This window comes from Aulonocara sp. 'chitande type north' Nkhata Bay, linkage group LG12 (genome assembly GCF_057382095.1).
Source record: "Aulonocara sp. 'chitande type north' Nkhata Bay isolate Kocher_YH1m ecotype deep benthic linkage group LG12, A_spYH_male_GT1.1, whole genome shotgun sequence".
Lineage (NCBI taxonomy): Eukaryota > Metazoa > Chordata > Actinopteri > Cichliformes > Cichlidae > Aulonocara > Aulonocara sp. 'chitande type north' Nkhata Bay.
The window spans coordinates 9081477-9102914 of NC_141355.1; the positions used below are offsets into that span (position 1 = coordinate 9081477).

The 21438-nt window shown below is 40.4% G+C and overlaps 3 protein-coding genes across 5 annotated transcripts in view; 2 read left to right on the forward strand and 1 right to left on the reverse strand.

The window, feature by feature from the left end:
• The window catches only part of slc4a5a (solute carrier family 4 member 5a), a 42344-nt gene extending 39396 nt beyond the window's left edge, over positions 1 to 2948 (forward strand). For all 3 annotated transcript variants that reach the window (XM_086313454.1, XM_086313455.1, XM_086313453.1), the window contains one exon: positions 1681 to 2948. In XM_086313454.1, coding sequence (XP_086169580.1) covers positions 1681 to 1846 — 166 coding nt within the window. In that variant the 3' untranslated portion in view covers positions 1847 to 2948. The remainder of the gene's footprint in view (positions 1 to 1680) is intronic.
• On the reverse strand, positions 2452 to 14190 carry ogfod2 (2-oxoglutarate and iron-dependent oxygenase domain containing 2). The gene is made up of 7 exons (XM_086313457.1): positions 13974 to 14190; positions 13800 to 13856; positions 6013 to 6123; positions 5825 to 5924; positions 4990 to 5114; positions 4002 to 4259; positions 2452 to 3855 (listed from the first exon to the last, which is right to left on the reverse strand). Exons 1-7 carry the CDS (start codon positions 14106 to 14108, stop codon positions 3589 to 3591), a joined length of 1053 nt encoding a protein of 350 aa, XP_086169583.1. The 5' UTR covers positions 14109 to 14190; the 3' UTR covers positions 2452 to 3588.
• A 2018-nt stretch (positions 14191 to 16208) lies between these two features.
• Positions 16209 to 20802, forward strand: LOC147316918 (gypsy retrotransposon integrase-like protein 1). Its single transcript, XM_086313456.1, has 8 exons — positions 16209 to 16377; positions 16840 to 17033; positions 17130 to 17241; positions 17350 to 17488; positions 17600 to 17654; positions 17753 to 18010; positions 18089 to 18205; positions 20278 to 20802. Exons 1-8 carry the CDS (start codon positions 16209 to 16211, stop codon positions 20533 to 20535), a joined length of 1302 nt encoding a protein of 433 aa, XP_086169582.1. The 3' UTR covers positions 20536 to 20802.
• The last annotated feature ends 636 nt before the right edge of the window (positions 20803 to 21438 follow it).

Here is a 21438-nt window from a genome sequence, read left to right on the forward strand (position 1 = left end):
AAGAAATTTTAACTGAATGGCTCATCAAACTAAACATGAAACTGGCAAATACTTGGATAGACTCGGTCGCATGAAAATTGATCACATAGCCTTTTTATATTGATATACTGACTTATTGCACACCCTTTAAATGGCCTGTATTTTAACAAGAAATTCAATTCATTACTTCTGTATTTTCCTCTGTATGTTTTGTAAACATACACATGTGCAGTCCCATGGTTGTCATGTGTCATGTTTGAGTTCGGTCTCCTCTCCATGCACTTTAAGGCAATGCAGATGGTTGTTGTGCTGAACAGTGTAATGTTTTAAATATCTGACAGCCTGTGTCTGAGCTGCCCTCTGCACACAACTCAGCATGTTGTTACTCTTCACTGCTCACCTTAAAGCAGCATAGTTTTGCTATGTATCTCAAAGGCTTCAGTGTTCGTTGTGTAGTTTAACATAGTGTGCGAGCAGTCAAACTAGATGAAGAAGTTATTGTGTGGTCTTTTTAGTCCTGTGTGTATCTAGCACATAGAGAGGATATATTTTAGGCCTCTGTATACACAACTGTATAATCCTCCATGTGCAGCATACATCATTTGGTTGTTTCTTTTTCTTCCATGTGCTGAATCTCTTTAGTACATCAGTCACACCTGCATGTGATATGTAGTCAGACCCCAGCTCTCCAACCTGCCTCCGTCCCTCACAGCAGTTTCATTGCATACATTTTGCACTGAAAGTGCCATTTACATTATTTAACCATAAATACTGTAACTTTGGGCTGTTTGCCCTTTGTGGCTGATTCAAATGTTCCCATCATGTCTGCATTGCTTTATTAGAGGCATGGTTTGGAATTGACACTGTGAACTTTTTTTGTTTACATGCAGCCATCTGTGGAAGTACATAAATTCTCTGTGACGTTATTTTATTGAAGGATTTATACAAACACAAAATGCACTGATCGCCGGACCTTTGAAGCTATTGTATGAGTTTTTATACAAGTCTTTACAACATGTGCTGACATAATGCAAAAGGCAGGCAGGCATAATAGTGCACAATCAAAAACTCAAAAACACTTGATATCAGAGTCAAAACAAATTTATCATTGCAAATTAACATTTAAAAAAGTAGGATGTTTTATTATTATGTTATTCCAATGTACTCAGTAAATTCAAGCTATGTTTGCTCACGTTTAATTTAAACCACAGGCTGCTACAGCATCACCCAGTGGTTAATGAAGTCCTCTTATGAAAGCCAGATGAGCATATTCACCATCCATTTCCGATAGATGTCTATTCAACTAGACTTGATTTAGAAACCAGGGCTCCCCCTGCTGGCCATTAGAAGGAATACGAGTTTAGTGCACTTTACTTTTCAGACCATAATGTAGGTACAGTCTATGTCATTCACAGTGTGGGAACCATCAGCTAGTCTGCTGACTCCCTGTGGGAGCAACAGCCAATATTTTGGGACTGATTTCACTCGTTAGCTAAGCGCTAACCCAAACTGCTGTAGTCATCAAGGCACCCAAGCGCTTTGGGTGCCTTGAAAAGCGTTATATCAATCCAATCCATTATTATTATTATTATTATCATCGTGTCTCACAGCCAAGCTCCGCCGCATTCCCCTCCCCTCCTTGTAGAACCACTGTGTCTTTGGCTATGGGTGTGTATGGTAACTGGACCTTGCCCTTCTCAGCATCACCCTCCATTTGAAGATCTCCTGTCCGTCGTCTCCTTCCGTGACCATGGGCCAAGGAATGCCGTGCCCGGTGCCCCAGGTCAAGATCGAGATGGAGTCAGATTACGATTCAGACATCGACCACCACCGGCCCCATGACATGAGCAGTGAGACCACATTATAAAGCTGAGACACGATATCTCATTGACTGAAGAACATAAAACAAAGTGTGGGCAGACTACTGAAAGCAGCCAGTGCTGACCCGCAGACAGCACAGGATGGCACAGACACCTGACAGCTGAACCCAGTGAGATGGGACTGATGCAATAACTGCACTTAAGACTGCACTTGGATAAGATTTTTTTTTTTAAATATTATTTTAAACAGGTCTATTTGGCATACATTGCTCTGAATGGTACATTGAAAACTATATACTTGTGTATGTGTATAATGTAAAGGACTGTAACAAGCAGAAATATTTATCTGTATAGTGTTTTTTGTGAAATTGTATCTTATTATAGCTATATTGTACTATCATTGTAATTACACTAAATCCACACTATACAAGGCCCAAACTTAATGTACTATGCTCTCATAAGCCTGCATGTACAGAATTGGATTTCAATGCAAGATACATGAAAATAAGCAATACCTTAGCAACCAGAGCCATGCCTTTGTTGCACTTGTGTTTTGGTGTGTTTGAATATGCAAGTGAACCTGACCCTCCCCACCTCCCAATTTCCCCCCCAGTTCAACACTATAATAGCACAAGCAGGAGTAAAAAGAAACAACCAAAAGGCCACGATGTTGTGATGTTTGTTGAAAAGAATCCATTTATTTTGTAAGATGTAGCGAGCAGGTTCATATTAGTGTTCTTAAAAAAATTCTGTGTGAGAAATTAATTACTTCGACTACATAGCAAAGACATTTACACACAAAGAATATTAATGAACTAACAGAATTTGTGTAATTAAACTTCTATTATTTCAAACTGTGTGTTTTTTCCTCAGAGATATACAGCAGGGATGTATTGCAGCCAAATCTGTGGCTTAGCAAATGTTGATTATTCCAACAGTGCCTTCATTCTTTCTGATCCAAGACCAATGAGGCACATTTTGCTAAACATTAAACCTCATTTTAGCAATGTGGACTTCTGCAGCCTGCAGATACATACATTTATAAACAAGAGAGATGAGAGATAGCCTTTATTTGTCAGTTGCAGGTCTTTTGCCCACAACCGAGATGACATCTCCTTAGAAATGCATCGATCTAATATATGGTAGATGACCCCCTACAAATTCTGACTTTGTTGAATAAAAGGACGCCTACTGACGACTGAAATCCAAACGACAATTGTGCAACAACAAAAAAAGTTTGTAGAAGAAAAACTTCCAGGGCAAAGAGAGAATTTTAAAGCCTTATTTTAGGAGAAATTCAAAAGTTTTAAACAGTTTTATCAGATCTGATTGGTGATTCTGAAAATGCAATATCCTATGACGACTGGAAATCTTCACCCAAAACACTGAGTGGCAATATTATCTCAAGAAAATATTATAAAACGGGACACTACACTAAATGTCTGAGCCAAATATTAATATTATTACTATTCACAGCAGATGGCTGCTCCTCCCCAAGAATCCTCCTTCCTGTTCAAACTGAGTTTTTCCTCCCAACTGTCGCAATTGGGTTATTCACAGGGAAGGGGGTCATCTGATTGTTTGGCTTTTCTCTATTATACGAAGCACCTTGAGGCAACTATATTTGTGATTTGGCTGTATATAAATAAATCTGAATTGACTATTACTAATATTCATAAAATAATCATCCTAATTTCAAATGAGTCATATTACTTCATAAGAATTCGTTCACTTTAACGTCTTCCTATAATCAGCCCGTGCAGTCTTTAGTCAAAAGGAACTGGATGCATCACGTCAGCGCGCATGAGATGTTCTGTGGTGGATCAGAGTGTTTTGTGAAGCCATCAGCAAAGCCCTCCGCTTCCACCAATGTGGGTGTCCTGTTGCACATGGGGCACTGTTTATTTCGTTCCTGTGAGGCTCTCATCCAGATGATGAGGTTCCAGCGCTGACCAGAAGAGATGGGTAAAGCACCATGCATATGTTGACCCCGATGGAGGAGGCCCTCAGTCACCCTGTGTTCAACCTCTGAGCACTCCGTCTCACTTACAGGAACCTACAGAGAAGGCAAAAACTATTAATTATACTTTTGTATCAAATAACTTTTTTATTATTTTGTATCTATATGTTTTAGTTGTACACAACAAAAACGAAAAACATATCATATCATAAACAACATCATAAATCATAGCAGGGCATCACCTGTCTCATATCACCAAAATAAAGGTTGCCCTCAGTGAACTCCTTGCCCAGTGAAACATTCAGGGTGACTTCTGCATTGTCATAGTGGTAGCTCAAGTCCAGATCTTCATTCATGTCATATTTGACCACAAAGGCCTTGTGACTATCCAGACAGCACCCCCCACAGTCTGGATAAAGCAGGGAGGTGAGTGGCAGCAAGTACTGTTCACGGAGAGGTGTGATGAAGTGCTCGTCAAAGCCCAGCTCATTAAGGAGAATCTGAAGATACAAGGAAGAGCAACAAGACAACTTATACAGCTTTATTTCTACAAAGGTAGAGACACTCTCTGAAATGTTAATAAAAGCACAAATACAGGAATTTCCAAATCATTTAAACCGTCCATTTAAATTGTTATACCTACAAAAGGCAGCATATCCAAGTAATGCTTACAAAAAGAAATTCCTGTGATTTTTTTAGCTAATTTGGTGAAGTATTAGAAAATAAATAATTGCATTTATTTTTTTGGTTGGGCAAGTAGTTAAACATACAGCCCCAACCTCCCATCAACCCCACTCGTTTGCAGCAGAAGGCTCCTCCTCCTTGAGCCTGGGTCGTTTCTTATGGTTAACAGGGAGTTTTTCCTTCCCACTGTATGGGTTAAATCCCCATATAAAATCTATCTACAAAGAAAAAAATAAAGCGCAACTTGAGACTGAGACAGCATTGTGGGAAATCTTGGATGCTGAATCCTCCAAGCTAAAAAGGAGAAACAGCAAACAGCTTATCACCACATAATCCAAAAGCCAGCATCAGTGATGGTATGAAGGTACATTTGGCATGGATCACTTGGACATCAGTGAAATTAGACAAAATCTATAATAATTCAAGCTTGTGGCCCCAAATCTTGTTTTTAGAGTCATTAAAGATGTAAACATCTGGCCACAACTGCACAGTTAAGGAGATGGTATAGAGTGTTTTCAGTGGTTTCAGAAGGCTTTAATTTATTACCCCATACTGGTTCATTGTGTTGGGTCTTCCTTTAGGGGCTGCAGACTGCTCAAAGTGCTTTAACTCCTCCATAAGATCCTCACAGAAGCTCTTGTCAAATAAAGGAAAGCGATACACTCTTGGAGCTGCAACAGAGAGGAGAGAATGAGTTAAAGATGCTCTGTGTGGCATAAAGCTGTGGAGTTAACGACAATAAAATGTCTTGATTGTCTTGAGCTGTGGTAAAACTTCGGGCACTGTGATTCTAGCCCTTTCTTCTCCGCCACCTGTTATAAATCAGTAGTTCTATTAATAGACATCATTGCTTAGCATTCAAACTGAGCCATCACGTCTGTTATGGCCCTAGCAGGGCCTGCCGTGACTTTGACCCAGTATGAGTGTGTCCTGCCATCTCTTCCGCCTTAGGTGCTGCCTTTTTTGGTACAACTGAATCTACTCAGCAATTAAACCAGATAAGTCCAAAGAAAGGAGAACTCTGATGCCAGAGAGCCTTTTATTTTGGCTTGCAGGTTGTGAGGTGTGTTTGCTGTGGCTCTGTGTTACTTTCTGGTGTTAAAGCCTTTTTTTAAACTTACTATCTGGTGACCAAGTCCTGGGTCTTACCATTTTCTCCTTTCTTTCAAAGGTGACAACAACTTCCCCATCTCTCTAATTGGATTTGTAATAACAATATTAATAAAAGCCTTAATTTAACAATTTCGCCTCCATGTCTCCCTTTTCTCAATTCAGACATTTTTTGTTAGTCTCCCACATCACCTGGACTTTTTAGGGAAATGTAACAACTTCACATTTGAATCTCTGTCTCTGAGGAGTTAAAAAGAACTTCCCAGCTTACCCACTTGTTCCTCCAACAAGCCTAAGAGGCCTTCTTCGGTGGCACTGTCGCTTTGACAGTACTCAACAATCTGTTTGAACTCTGAAGTAAGGTAAGACTCCTGAGGGGAAGTGAAGTGCAAATGTGTTTTATCAAGGTGTTAATGTTTCATTATTCACAATGCTGATGATGGTTAATGCAGTGACTACCTGGAGATGGTAGACATGAGGATGCAGAGGCCGGTAAATATCTTTGATAGCAGCAGCTCTTTGAGCAGATGTCACACCTAGATGCTTTCGTCTGTCCACTTCCTGGGAAATCTAAACATAAACAGGGCGGACACTTTCAGTTTATTAGTAATGCAAAGATTTCTCATTTGTTACCTCAGCTTCTTTTCATAAAATATTAATTCTCTAGTTATTCTCTGTTTGTTATACCTTCCTAATGAGTTAGGCTTGAATGCTTCATGGCATTAACAGGTCACTTATGAATCCCAATGATATTGATACCATCCTAAAAAGAGATTCTCCTTTCTCTTTTAAGCTGATCCAGGGCCAGCAAATTGAAGTGCACATAGATGCCACTAGTGGAGCATCAGCTGTTCTCAAAGAGCTGAAAAACATCTGTACTACAGACATCAGAGGCAGCAGAGTTTAAATGTTAAGCTGGCTAATCGCTCACATCCAGAACTGCCATGATTTCAGCAGCAGCAGCTTAGTTTTCAGTGTTTTTTTTTTTTAATATATCTGAACACAAATACCAGTATGTACAGTGTGCCCCAGCAAAATAGCAAAAAAAAGGTATAAATTAAATCCAGATTTCCTCTGTTATTTTCACCGGTAGCTGGTAGCCAGGTGATTATCAGCAGTTACCACGCCTACCTAGCCGCATCAGAGCCATTTTCCGTCAAAGACCTCCATTTTAGACCCACCTATAGACACGTGACTGGACAGACATCACATGCAGTAAATTTGGGCCCACGTAGGTTTTGGCCTTGGAACGTCTGATTGATTGAAGTAACGTGAACGTGGCATCGTTACTGTGATTCTATTGGCTCAAACAATTAAAAAGAGGTGTCGATCGTGCAAATTGACCAAAAGAAACCAAAGTTACAGCCTCTCAGAGTTTAAAGGGCCAGAGACCAATTAAACACTCCATGCGCACGGCAGAAAAGGACCATTACTAGGGCTGGGCCAAATTATACTGTTCACGGTAGTACCGGTACAATGTTAGGCAACGATAGGAAAATGAAATATCGCGATAGAATATGGGTAAAATGCGCATGCGCAGTGCCTTTGTTTTCATACGCACACAGCCGAAAAAGCACAGCAGCAACAGAGAATGAGAAGGGGCAAATCGGATTGTTGAGTGAAACGGCTGAACCAGAATTGGTTTGTAAAAATGGTGCAACTTCAGTGATGCGTTTGGTTTGGTGTTTGTCCGTCAGATACACAACAAAGCACATTTTTTGTGCATGCCGTCATTGGTTGTGTCCAAATTCATGGTCTGCATCCTCCTGAGACCGATTACGTCACAGCGACGCGCCGAAGGCTGTCCAAATTCGTAGACTCCTCTGAATGCAGCCGACAAATGCGTCCTCCTTTTCCCCGAATTTGAAGGATGGGTCGGGTGTGTCCTTCGTGGCCTACCATATCCCAGAATTCAAACTCCAGTTTCCAACAATGGCGGCCGCTACTAAGTTTTAAAATTACTCATACTAATCTTTCTGGGTCACAAAATAAACTTTTAATATATTTTCAGGGGAGAAAGTAGCTGTGTAAACATCAAATATCTGCTCGGTTTATCAAGATATCGCATATTTGCAAAAGTGCTTCAACGTTTTCGGAGACGTCTGCTACCCACCAGCTCGATAGCTAGCCGGGAGCTCGAGGGTCACTGAAGCCGCCGAGAATGGCCCAACTCCCGGCACATCATTTTCAGATCACCGCAGACTTTCGCTACTCAGGTTAAACGTAATATATAAGTCACTCAGACAACCTAAAAATGTTATTGTTTGGCTTTTTTCAGTGTTTTATTTGTTCACGAGTAAATTGGTTTGGCTGAGATTAAAGTTATTAGATTAGATTAGATCAAATAAAACTTTATTAATCCCCCACGTGGGTTCCTCCTTGATTTTCATACAGCTGACTAAACGTCAAACAGAAAACTGATTAAACAGAAGTGTGAGATGGTCGAGAATTTACGCCAGTGTCCCGTTATATCTTAGATGGCACAGAGAAGATGGCCGAGTTTATTACACTCCACCGAGACAGTGGTGACACTGATCAGAAGGCTAGACCGTCCAATTCCACAGCCGTTTACTTCCAGCCTACCCGACCTTCTGAGGACCCGGCCCACATAGACCACGAAGGCCGGGTCCTCAGGAGGATGCAGCCCATGAATTTGGACACGACCGTTATTACCGTATTTGTTGGACTAAGGTGCTCTAAATCTGGGAGTAATCTGGGTCCTAAACTCCGTCCGATTCAGGTCCCAAAGTCAAACGAACACTGCAGCATCACTGAGAGTTAAAAACTGTCTAAATTCTTTCATCTTTAATAAAACGAACAGCATTGCTGCTTTACCAGGTCTAACTATGAAGTTTAACATCCAGGCATCCATGAAAACAGAATTTATTACATTTAACGGAGTTAGCAGGAAGTTAGCCCGCTAGTTTCGCTAGTTACCCAAGCACGATATAGCATGTTCTGACTGAGAGATTTCTGAAAAAATTCAAACGTACAGCTCTGCTATCACTTCCAACATAAATGAAGACAGGAAACTAAACAGCAGTGATGTTTATAAGGTTACTGAAGTTGGGTTAGCTGGTATATAATGATGTGCTACGGCAGCAGTCCCCAACCTTTTTTGCGCCACGGACCGGTTTATGCCCGACAATATTTTCACGGACCGGCCTTTAAGGTGTCGCGGATAAATACAGCAAAATAAAACTAGTACCGGTACCGAAAAAAAGAAGATTTATTCATAACACACGTGAAAATACCCAGGAAAACAGAGTTAACGGGAAAAAAAACGATAACAAAATAACGCTGAAAACCAATAAAAACCCTGAAAAACATGCATTTCACACCTGAGTCTCAACTCTCGCGGCCCGGTACCGGTCCGAGGCCCGGGGGTTGGGGACCACTGCGCTACGGGATCACTAGCAACACAGCTATGTTAGAATAACATAAACAGTGAAGCTGGAGGATGAACGCTAACACTTTTCCACTCGATAAAAGTTAACATGAAGGTTCCTGATGGTTAGAGATAAATGCAATCGCATGGCAGGATGCTGTAAACAGACCAAACTTCAGTCAGGAGAACAACTGAAATAATCCATCCACAATAGAAGGTTAGTCATTAATATACTGCAACAACATGGGAATAGAGCAGCTGTGATAGAATACAGGGCGATAGTGGCTCAAGAGTTGGGAGTTCGCCTTGTAATCGGAAGGTTGCCGGTTCAAGCCCCAGCTTGGACAGTCTCAGTTGTTGTGTCCTTGGGCACTTCACCCCGTTGCCTACTGGTGGTGGTCAGAGGGCCCGGTGGTGCCAGTGTCCGGCAGCCTCGCCTCTGTCAGTGCGCCCCAGGGTGGCTGTGGCTGCAATGTAGCTTGCCATCACCACTGTGTGAATGGGTGGATGACTGGTTGTGTAAAGTGCTTTGGGGGTCCTTAGGACTAGAAAAGCGCTATTCAAATGGCCATTTACCATTTACAACATTAATGAATCAATGGTACAGAAGTGGAGGAAGCAAGAAGAATGAGTTGAATAAAGTTTGATTCATCTGACTGCTTTGTTTCGCTTAATGTGCCTTTTAATCCCATGCACCTTATGGTCTGAAAAATACATATTTGATTTTTTTTATTTGGCACACTGCAGTTTAATGTTGCAAAGCACCTCTTTTTACCTTCAGTGGATATTATACATGGTTATGCTCAGGATATGTCAGCCCATTTCTACTGGAAATGCCTTTTGGTTAAACTTTCAGCAAGGAATTTGTATTTGCACTGTTAAATTTGTATATAGCTTTAATGCACATAAAAAAAACAGCTGCTTGTTTAAGTGAAAATAAATGGATGGGGGGTTTTTTGCGCTAGTAAAGTTGTGGAGTTGTATTTTGTCTCGCAAAAATTATATCGTCAGTTATATCGTTATCGCAAATTTTCAAATATATATCGTGATAAATATTTTTGGCCATATCGCCCTGCCTGACCCATTACCATGTAAATGTGTGGTTAATTCTTCAAAAATGTATTTAAAAAAAAAAGCATTTTTAGGCATGTTAATAAAATTAATCAATTTATGCTCTTAAATACCTAAAAAGTTCAACTGGCATGGTTTTTTGTACAACGTCTGGATATTCATGTATTGACAGCGCTGTAATTTTTCACTGTTTCACTTTAAAAACATAAATCTTTGCACAGATGATGTTTAAATGTTGGTTACTGAATTTCTGTAATGAAACTGAGGCATATATATTTTAAAAGGGTTATATGCTTAAAAAAAAAAAAAAAAAAAAAAAAAAAAAGGGCGAGGATAAAATCTACTTACTTTTTCTGTGTTCCAGTCTCAGTAACTTTGACACAGTAATATCTGCTTCAATATTTACACCTCGGATGAAATTTCACAAGTGTTAGCTTTATTTTGATACCAAGATTGTAAGCACAGAGTTTGTAATTGCAGAGAAATAATCAATTACATTTGGGTATTGCATTTTTGAGCAGGAAGCTCAGAAACCCCTTTGGGACTTAAGAAGTTATGGTGATACTTAAGGAGGTAACACCTCAAATCTGATGAAACACCTGGCGACGCATAGTGTTTTTTTTTTTTAAAAAGCCGAGAAATGCACCGTATTTGATAGCTTGCTGCAAGACCTCCATTAGTGAGTTAGCACGGATTGCGCCGTGCGTGGAGCTGGACGGTTCTTATCAGAGGTGGGACCAAGTCATTGTTTTGCAAGTCTCAAGTCTCAAGTCTTTATCCTCAAGTCTCAAGTCAAGTCTCAAGTAATGTCAGGCAAGTCAGAGTCGAGTCTCAAGTCACTGGTGTAAAAGTCCGAGTCAAGTCACAAGTCTGAAATTTTGAATTTCAAGTCCTTTCGAGTCTTTAAAAAAAAAAAAAAAAAAAAGAAAAAAGTATGTTGCAGTTATGCTAAATGTAAATATTAGACCATGTAATTTTTAAATCTGTGTTTTTCTCAACACATGACAAAATAGTGAACTTAGAAAATATACACAAATTGTGAAATTGCACCTCTTTAAAATGCAGCTCAATTAAACCTAGCTCCAAGAATAATTTTCACCGACAGTTCTGAGATAAGCTGCATGTTATTCTTGGATGCGGTTGTAGGACCGGTGTTGTGCCAAAAAGTGATTGTCTGCCAAAAACTGATTTCCGGTATTTGCCAAAAAGCGATTGCTCATATTTAAAGTGCTATAAGTAACTTGTTGGGCTATAATATGTTAAACATATGTCAAATGCATCCCTTATGGATGACATAAAGTCATCTTGAGCCACAAACAACATTCGTGTAGCAAGATACAAGCCGCAATCAGTTTTTGGCAGCGACTTTTATATAACCTTTATTTATGCAGTAAAAAAAATCTCATTAACATTAAAAATGTATTTTGTAAGAGTAAGTTGGCCAAGAGCACAGCAGAAATGGCAGCAAATATTACAATAGTTCTGTAAAAATATTTTAAGTGGGGATAAAGGACCGGATTGGTTATAATGTAAGTACAAGTTGTAAAGATACTTAAAAAACAGATAATTTTTTAATTCTTTATGTAACCCCTTTGTATCCCCTGTTCACCGAAGTCTATTTACGAACATACGTAAAGATATTACACATAAAAAATACACAGAAACACTGGAAATCACTTTTTGGCAGACAATCACTTTTTGGCACAACACCGGCTTTAAAATCGCATGACAAAAATATCATATACATTAAAAAAACTGCATCACCAACGTAGCCTGGACAACATTTGCTAGTTAGATGAAGTCAGCTATCTCATCGTAGCATATTTATATGCATATTTATAATTATACGGTTCTTGTGAGTGCATACACTCGTGAAGTTTAGTAACTTCCGGTCACTGCAACAAGCCCAGGTACAGTTTACCGACGGATGGGTACAGGACCTTGAAATGCACCGTGTAGAAAGTAAAGACCATCGTACATATCATAAGTTTACCAGTCTCACAAATCGTCGTCATAAATACACATTCGTTAACCGTTTATTAATATAACCTTTGAGCTTAACGGTAATTAATTAGTAGTAGAAATAATTTCTGGTAGCGTTACAGAAATGTAGCAGTGACAATAATATTGTATGCTGTAATCGCACTGGACAATTAGTGATACAAAACAACTGTTTTATTCTGTGAATAAAAGTATATGTTTTTGTCAATGTACCATAATAACAGAAGCGAAACGCAATATTGTGTCAGGACAATTCACTATTTATGCACAATAAATAAAGGAGCATAGCGCGACAATTTCTGTTCAGCGCCAGACTTGCTTGTAACCTATATCACCAATTATGTTATGAAAATGACGCATTAACTACAACAGCAGACTGACCTTTGTGTAAATGCTTGGAGCAGACTAACCTGTGAGCTGGAGTGTTCTGGGACGTTATATTTGATCTTTGAATGGCTGCAATCCAGTCGCGTCTTTGTTACTTCGGAAACATGGCTCGAACAATTTCTCTTCAACGACGTAATCCGATAACAACCGATCTCTTTACCCGTCGGCTTCCCGTGGCTGTCATGCGACCGGCTATTGTAGTTAATAATACAACAGCTTCTTGACATTTTTGTGTTTCTTTTTATCGCTGTGTGACTGATTTCAATTGAAAGCCTGCGTGCGCTAGTACCGCTTGCCACGAGTTCCCAGAATCCTTTGCGGTTCTACCCGTGAATGACGTCACATTTTCAATCTCTATATAATATGCATGTTAAATTTTATATTTGGGGTAAAATATCAAGTCTTTTCAAGTAAACCGGTTCAAGTCCAATTCAAGTCCCAAGTCATTGGTGTAAAAGTCCAAGTCAAGTCACAAGTCTTAGAACATTTTTTCAAGTCAAGTCTAAAGTCATAAAATTAATGACTCGAGTCTGACTCGAGTCCAAGTCATGTGACTCGAGTCCACACCTCTGGTTCTTATCATTTTGCAGAAAAAAAAGAGACTGCTAAAAATAAAAACATAAGAGGTTTTTGGACAAAGCTTGTGTTCTCCATTCTTTAAGCACTGGTTCGAGCACCGTTTCAAAAGTACAGATTTGGCACCGGTATCGGATAAAACCTAAACTATACCCATCCCTACTAAACACAGGCATCTTTTACAAGTCATTCAGAATCTACTACTCTTGATGCCATAATGCTTTTTGGTTCTTAATTTATAACTGCTGCCTTAAATGTTTTATTAATAGTGGTCCAGTGCAGTTATTTTTCATTTGATATTTTTATGTTGTTTTATTGTTGGGTTTGGTTTTGCCAGCTTTAATGTAAATAAATAAGCGGTCTGCAGCAAAACTGGGTTTGGGTCATCACTTTGTCTTCCAAGACAACGACCAAAAACACATTACAGTCCAGTCAGCATTACTGACTGGTCTGTAGTCCGAATCCCATTGGAAATCTGTGGGGTGAATTAAAGACCAAGGTCCATCACAGAAGACCATCAAAACCAGAGGAGCTTGAGAGATCCTCCAAAGTAGGAGGGATTGCTCACTGTGTGAGACTTGTTGCAAACTACTACAAAGAGCTGCACCCTCTTATCCAGCAAAAAAAGACAAACAACTGACTGTTAGCATCCCCGGCACGCTAATTATTTTGAACTTGAAAGTTTTTTGTGAAATCATTTTGTTTCTGTGTACAAAGTACAATAATGTAAGGGTTTCAAATACAACTGGGATGCTTGAAACAGCTGTGTCAAAAATCCCTTGGCCTGTTTAACAGCACTTGTAAAATACAGTATACTTCTTACCTTGTTGAGCACTCCCTCAAACTGTTCATCCGTGACGCAGCCCAACTTCTTCAGCAGCTGCGCGGTAACAATTAGCAAACAATACACACCTGTCAGCTCACAAAGTTGCCATGTCACCATTTCTCATCATATTTGTATTTCATATCAAAATGTAGCAAACTGGTATCCACTCACTGCATGGTAGTCCAGCCTGAACTGCTGCTCGGACACAAAACGAACATGGAGCTTGTATTCCTCCAGGAAAATGTTATCAGTCGTGAAACAGTCACAGGTATAAAACCGAGGCTTTTCTTTGCCTTCGTTCGTCATTGCTGCCTGTTCAAAGATAACTGCTTAAGACACAGGGAAAAACATTACCACGGACACTACTGTCAAACGCACGCCCTGTGACGTTGCGCTCAGTGACAAATATGTCACCTCCGGTTCGACGTCCTCCAAATTAAAAGCACCATACATACATACATCCCATTCCATCCGTCAATAGCCCCTCCGTCCAAAAGGCGTCAAAAACATGAGACAGTTATATCAAATATGAACAGCCCTTATATACACTGAGCCTAAGTCCATGTTTTAATTTTTATTTTCGTGTGTGTGTGTGTGTGTGTGTGTGTGTGTGTGTGTGCGTGCGTATACACAGTATGTCTATGTGTTTGTGTGTTGGGTGGGTGGGTGATGTTATAATCTGTAGAAAAATATAAGTATTAAAAAAAACAAAAAAAACATGCACCTGGGAGTCAGATGGAGACAGTCATGGACTCGAGATGTATCAAAAAAAGGGACTTATTGATTTTGTCTGTTTTCCACTGTATGTGCAGTAATGTGTCAGTTCGCACTAGTTGAAGTTATGACGCCTGTGGTTAGACTGTAATCATGAGTTTTAACAGAACTAAAGTGGTTTCAGTATAAAACTACACTTTTTAGTATGATTTTGAAGGTTCCTGGAGGAACATTGGATGCACTTGTGTCTGGATCATTGCTTAGTGAAACTTGTGGTTGACACTGAGTTCGAATGGATCATGTTCCACATGTTCCCTGAACCAGATGGTGGACAACGGTGGGATGCTGCTGACTTCAACTGAAGGAGTGGGGGCGCCAGTCACAGAGGGCTCTTACTACTCAGCCTCCATCGGAAGTTATACATCAGTTTGGTTTTTGTCCTGTATTGAATGCTTGACCACCTCTTTATCCTCTCAAGGATATTTAAGTGTGCACCAGAGTGCACAACAAGTCTGTTTTGTGGACTTGGGTCCACCTTCTGTGGGAGATGCTTTATGAATATGGGGTTTCTGCCCACTTACTGTGAGCCATTTGGTGCATGTGCAACTGCAGTAAGAGCCAGCAGTAAGTCAAACTATTTCATGGTGGGTGTTGGACTTCGCCAGGGCTGTCCTTTGTTATGATACTCTTCATAATTTTTATGGACAGAATTTTTTGGTGCAGCCAAGTGGTGAAAGGCTTCCATTTTGGTGGCCTCATGATCTCATCTCTGCTTTTTGTCGATGATGTGGTTGTGTTGCTTTTTTGAAGTCGTGGCCTCCAGCTTACAGTGGAGTGGTTCACAGCCGACTCTGAAGTGGCGGGAATGAGAATTAGCATCCTCAAGCCTAAGGGCATTTATTCTCAGCTGGAAAAGGGGGGATTGCCCACTCTGGGCCAGACACGAGTTTTTAACCAAGTGGAGGAATTTAAGTATCTTTCATCTTGCATCCACACCCACACTCACATATGTTCACAAGTTCTATCTAATGACTGAAAGAATTAGATCGCCCATTGCATGAAGGGTGGCTGGCCTCTCCCTACTTCTGCGTTAGATCTACGTCATAACTTATGCCATAACCGGATTCCCATTTTACCCTACCCAGCAACATTTTACGTAACCTGAAGTGACCAAACAAAATACCACGACCACTTGAATGGCGTGGAAAATTGTAGTGTAGGGATAAAAGATGCTTCCGGTTACTACATAACCGGTCTAAATCAAGCTTTAAGTCAAGCTTTACGATAGATTTATACTTTTTAGAGCTAAGGTCAGAAGTTAAGTCATTCGAGAAAAACTGATACAAATAAACAAAAACCAACCAACAAACAAAAAAATACAAAAAAAAAAAACTTAGCAAAACTTAGCAAACTGCTACTTCCGGCTAACTTTTAGCTACGATTGTTTTGTTTTTCTTTTTTAAGAGACGTCTCTGAGTACCTACGGCTATACTTCCAGAAGGGGGTGCTAAAGAAACAATAATTGATAGCAACCACCTAAAGGACAAAGTAGAAGAAGACAGGTACAGTATTTTCATTCTGACCTGTAACTCTTGTGTTTCTGTAGTTTAGATGCTAATGATGCCGTTGGGCAAAAGGTATTTCTATGTTTAATAAGGAGCACACTGGCTGTGCTCACTTTCATCCTGTGAAATGCTGAGCGTGGAGTCACTGCCAGTGGCTGAGGAGGAGGTGGTTGAATCCAGCTCCAACAAACTCGGAGACATTTACACGTTTGTGGCTAAAGGCAGTTTTCCTCAGACGATGAATCCGATACGAAAGAAGAACCTCAAGAGATACGCTCAGAAATTCATCATCGATGGTAGGGCTTCATTCAGTCACTCGGTTCAGCAGCGGTGTGTGTTGCTTTTGTTCATCTCCAGCAGTCAGTTTAACTCCTGGCTTCTCCCTCCCCTGATTTAAAATTTCCTTGCTAGGCTGGTATAACGTTTAGGGCATGACTAGGTGGATCAGTAGGGATCTGCAGAAAATGCGGCTACTCACAATTCTAAAACTGATCCTCGGTGCTTGCAAAAATGAGCTCTTGGGCACTTTAGATGAAAACGATTACAGGAATAATATTCATTTTTAGATAACCTGTTTATTTGCCGAATTAAAGATAGACCACAGCTGTTTTCAGGCAGTTCGCGGTTTTGATCATGTAAATGTCTACTTTTGCTAGAGATCAAGACGACATTAAATGCCTACATTTATAATGCGGTATGGTATGACCCGGGATTAAGTTTCTCACTACATGATTCCCTGATTTATATCTGTGTTCAAGAGGGCAAGCTCTACTATGTGGGGCCCAAGAAAGAAGAGAAGAGGGAGGTGGTGATTGAGTCTGAGAGGAAGAGGCAGATTTTTCTTGACTGCCACTTCAGCGATATTGGCCATCACCTGGGCCAGAAGAAGACCGTCCACAGGATCCAGAGCAAGTACTACTGGCTGGGAATCATCAAGGACGTCGTGGACTGGGTACACACATTCCTCTGTGTATGGTGTTTGTTTGTTTTTTTCAAATCTGTTAGGAATACTGACAACAGTGTCTAACTTTTGTTACCACTGTTTCAGATAAAAGTCTGTGAAACGTGTCAGCACACAGAGAGAAATAAGAACCAGTCGAGAACTATTCGGCCAATAAAAGTGGATGCACCTTGGGAAATTGTCGGGATTGACACGATAGGTTTTTGCCTCAGTTCATTTTAAAATATTCTCTTTGATTATGTCTGCAAGATCATTTCTTTCCACAGATGTTAGGCTGACTGTGTGGTTTGTCTCTCCTCTTTGTCAGGGGCATTGCCAGAGACCCAGAGAGGCAACAAGAATGTCACGGTGGTGATTGATTACTTCACTAAATGGCCAGAGGCTTTCCCAGTGCAAAAGACAGATGTTGCCTCGGTTGCAAGATGCATCTCTAAATGCATATACAGGTTGAAAACAACTTATTTGCAGACCATGCACATGAGCAAAATTACCAAGAATTAAATACCTACAGTGGTGCTTTTCAGCCTGATGCTGATCTTTGCTCTGTTTTTAATCAGGTTCGGTGCTCCTAAAATGATAGTTTGTACACAGAATGCTGACTTCTGTGATAAGGTGAGACTACAGCAGCAGAATCGTATAAAATAATAAGATTGAGAACAGTAGGTCAACACTACGGAGGCATGTTTTGATCTTGATTTTTAATTTTCTAGGTGACAAAGGTGCTGTTTGAAAGGTGGAGCATCACACAGAAGGTCTCTCCTGTGGACCAGCCTCAGCTCAACCCACTCCACGACTGCACAAGCCCTCTGTTGAAAGAAGCCATACTGCAGATGGTGTCGGAGAAGCAGGCAGAATGGGATGATTTTCTCGACCCTGTGCTGTTTCTGTTCAGGACATCCACCAACCCCACAACAAAGTTCACTCCTTACTCTCTCATGTTTAACAGGACAGCCAGTTTACCAAATGAGGTGAGACTGCAGGAGATAAGTGAGCTCTAAATACCTGATTGGTTTGCCATTCCTCAAACATAATTTCCTTTCATGTAGAACGCAGCAAGTCGGCTGAATCGTGACGAGCCGGAGCAGGATGTGTACTCTACGAAGGAGAAGGCCTCTGCGTACATGAGTGTCATTCAGGAGCAGCAGAACTCTGTTAAGCAGCTGGTAATTCTCATCATTTTCTTCTGTCTTCCTTAAGTGAAAATGGATGCTGGTGATCGAGTGTGCGATCGCACGAATCCAGGCAGAGGTCAGGAAGTCTGTTATAAAACAATAGTTGCATCCTAATGAAGTTGTGTGCAAAAGTCTTGAGCCACTAAACATTTCCTTATATTTTGCCAACAAGGAGCCAGATAGTCTTGTCATTTTCCTAACGTGGTCTTGAACAGCAGTTCCCCAGGCTCTGATCATTCTTCACTCATTGTCAGTTCAGCCCTTGTACCTGAATATTTGCAGGGGATTGGTTTCTGTTATGTTAAGCCACTTAGCACTGATCTGTGAATCACTCAAGCATAAACAAAATGCAGCTAACTCAAGGGATGAGTCATTGTTGTGTCCGCACATAACAGACAACTTGGCAAAGAATCAACTTTAAATTGTACCTATAGGTACTTTGTTACTAGCTGTCTGTTGCAAAAACACACAATTTGTGCACTCTTCTTTAGTTGCCAAAGATAACGCCTTTGACAGATGTGAAATAGTATTTTTGCACCACTAAGATGACTGACAAATACTTGGCATATGTGGACATGTTGTGCAGTGTGTCCTAAGGAAACGGGACAAGTGGACGACAAACGATGTGGCAGGAATGAAAACAACAATCTACAATAGATGAACCGTATGAGAAAAGTCATGTCTGTAAGAATTAGAAAAATATCCTGCAAAGTTCTGACAGAAAATCTAAGACGTGTGTCTGACCCATCTAACGATCACTGAAACCTGTTCAGAAATTATCTCAGTGGAACGATGACTGACAGGAAGCTATTGTTAAGGAGGGGAAATGGGGAGAAAAGGCTGAGGAATGCCAAATTCCACAAGAACTGGACTGCAGATAAGTGGCAGCAAGTCTTTTGGAGTGATAGATCCAAATTTAAAATCGTAATTAGTAGAGATGGACCGATCCAATATTACGTATCGGTATCGGTCCGATACTGACCTAAATTACTGGATTGGATATCGGAGAGAAATAAAAAATGTAATCCGATCCATTAAAAACCACGAAAGCACCTCACAAAACTTGCGACATGGCGTAACTCAGCTCATAACCTCAGCACGTCGGAGCAGTGTGCTCACGTGATAGAGCGGCTGTGCGAGACCTGTCGGAGGTCTGGTTGAGCATTTGTAGCCTCGCTACCAAACCGGCATTTCATCTCCGAGGAAGTGATCCCAGAGAGAAGTAAAGGAAGTGTGTAAGTTCATCTTTGAATATTTGTAAAGCATTCCCGCGTTAAACTTAACAACCGATATGTGGAGCGACTGCCTCTTCTCTCCCCCTCCCTCTCCTGCTGCTACTTCAATCATGAAACTGATCAATGATCAGCTGATCGGATTTTCTGTCACGACTCTGTCTCTCTTGTTTGTTTTTGGCCCACTTCGCACCAGAAAGAGGAAACCAGCAGCTGAACAACATCAGCACTTGATAAGCTGTTGTTAGAATTTATTTATTATTACTTTCTACTCGAGGATCTTTTTCTACGTAGCTGACGGCTGTAACTGTGCAGGGGCGGATCTAGCAAAGTTTTGCTAGGGGGCAGGTAGGGCGTTAACAGAGATAAGGGGGCACAAAGAAATACTTTTCTTTCTTATTCTCATTTAAAATGTCTAGCTTTTAATAAATAATTATCTGAATCTTACAACCAAAGTTTTAATCTGATGTAAAATGTATAGAAGTCCATTACTGTATATAGTAACTATTAAGTCTAATATACCCTAGTAAGCTATAGTACTTTTTCCTTTCGGAAGGTACCATCTGTGCAGTCTGCACTTCTGTTGTAGAAAGATGTTGAATCTATTTAATAATTGTGGAAAAATAATTGATTTCAGTGCTTTTTTTTTTTTTTACACGTGCGTTAAATTAAAGTTGATTAAGTCGATTTAGCAAATTAAACTGATCTATTAGAGAATCACATTATAACATCCTCCATAATCTCTGTTATTAGCCTTAAATTAAGTGACAGCAAACGTGCATGGAAGCTCATTTGGTTTTTGTCTCTTTTATCCTTTGGTTCCATGTTCAGGTGTTAGCCAATATGAATGCAGCCTACAAACAAGAGAAGAAGAATGCCAAGCGTAAGTCACACAACATGTCCCCAGTGACCTTTAAAGCGGCAGACCCCATGTTTTCTCCAAGAGAAGCACCTTCACTGAAAAAAGTGAAAGAGGAGCGTTTGTATTTGACTTTTCCCGTTGAGACGGTGCTGGCCACCGAGCAGAGCAGCTCAGAGGATGTAAAGACTGAGTTAGTGTATCACTTGGCTGAGTCCGATGTAAACTGAGAAGGGTGTAGGTGCAGAAGATGTTCCGGATGTTGGTGATACTCTGGTCAGTGCAAGGCACCAAAGGTACCTGAATTATCTGGAATTTCATCCGGAATCCAACCAGCGGCCCACATCTTCTTTTACGCCCACACTCTTTTCCCCAATGAACTGTTGTTTCTCCTGAAAATCATCTTAACTTATTTTCATTTTGCAGTACTATAAAGGTATTTGTACCTTTTATTTGCTAAAATACTTTACAAATAAAGGTGTTGTTTCATTTATGTATACTAGATGTGTAGTTATTATTAAAGCCTGACCAATTTGTCAGTGGAAAATTGTTATCCGATCATCACTCATTGATATCGGCATTTACAACAACAGATAAATGAAAATTTAAGAAGTAAAAAAAGAGAAGAGAGAAACACCCTTTCACTGTGTTACGAGTGTCGATATTGCATTGTTTGTCCACCAGAGGGCACTCTACACCTTGTTGCAAGAGTTCCTGGTGATTTAAAATGTATATCATCTTTGAAAAATATGCTGGCTCTACTGCACATCACACAAACTACAAAAACAAATGTCTCACTGAGCTAATAAGTTTATAAATATTCAAATTTGTTGAATTAGTCATAAGTAATAATAGAATTTTGGTTTCTAAACGTGAGCTCAAATAGTAGTTATTTCACTTTAGTTTTAATCCATCCATTCTCTTCCACTTATCCTTGTCAGGGTCGCGGGGTGGCTGGAGCCCATCCCAGCTACCACAAGGTACCAGTCTATCACAAGGCTAACACACAGACACTCACATTCACACCTATTACCAGTTAACCTAACCCCACTAACTGCATGTCTGTGGACTGTGGGAGGAACCGGAGTACCCACAGAGAACCCACGCAAACTCCACACAGAAAGGCCACGTGG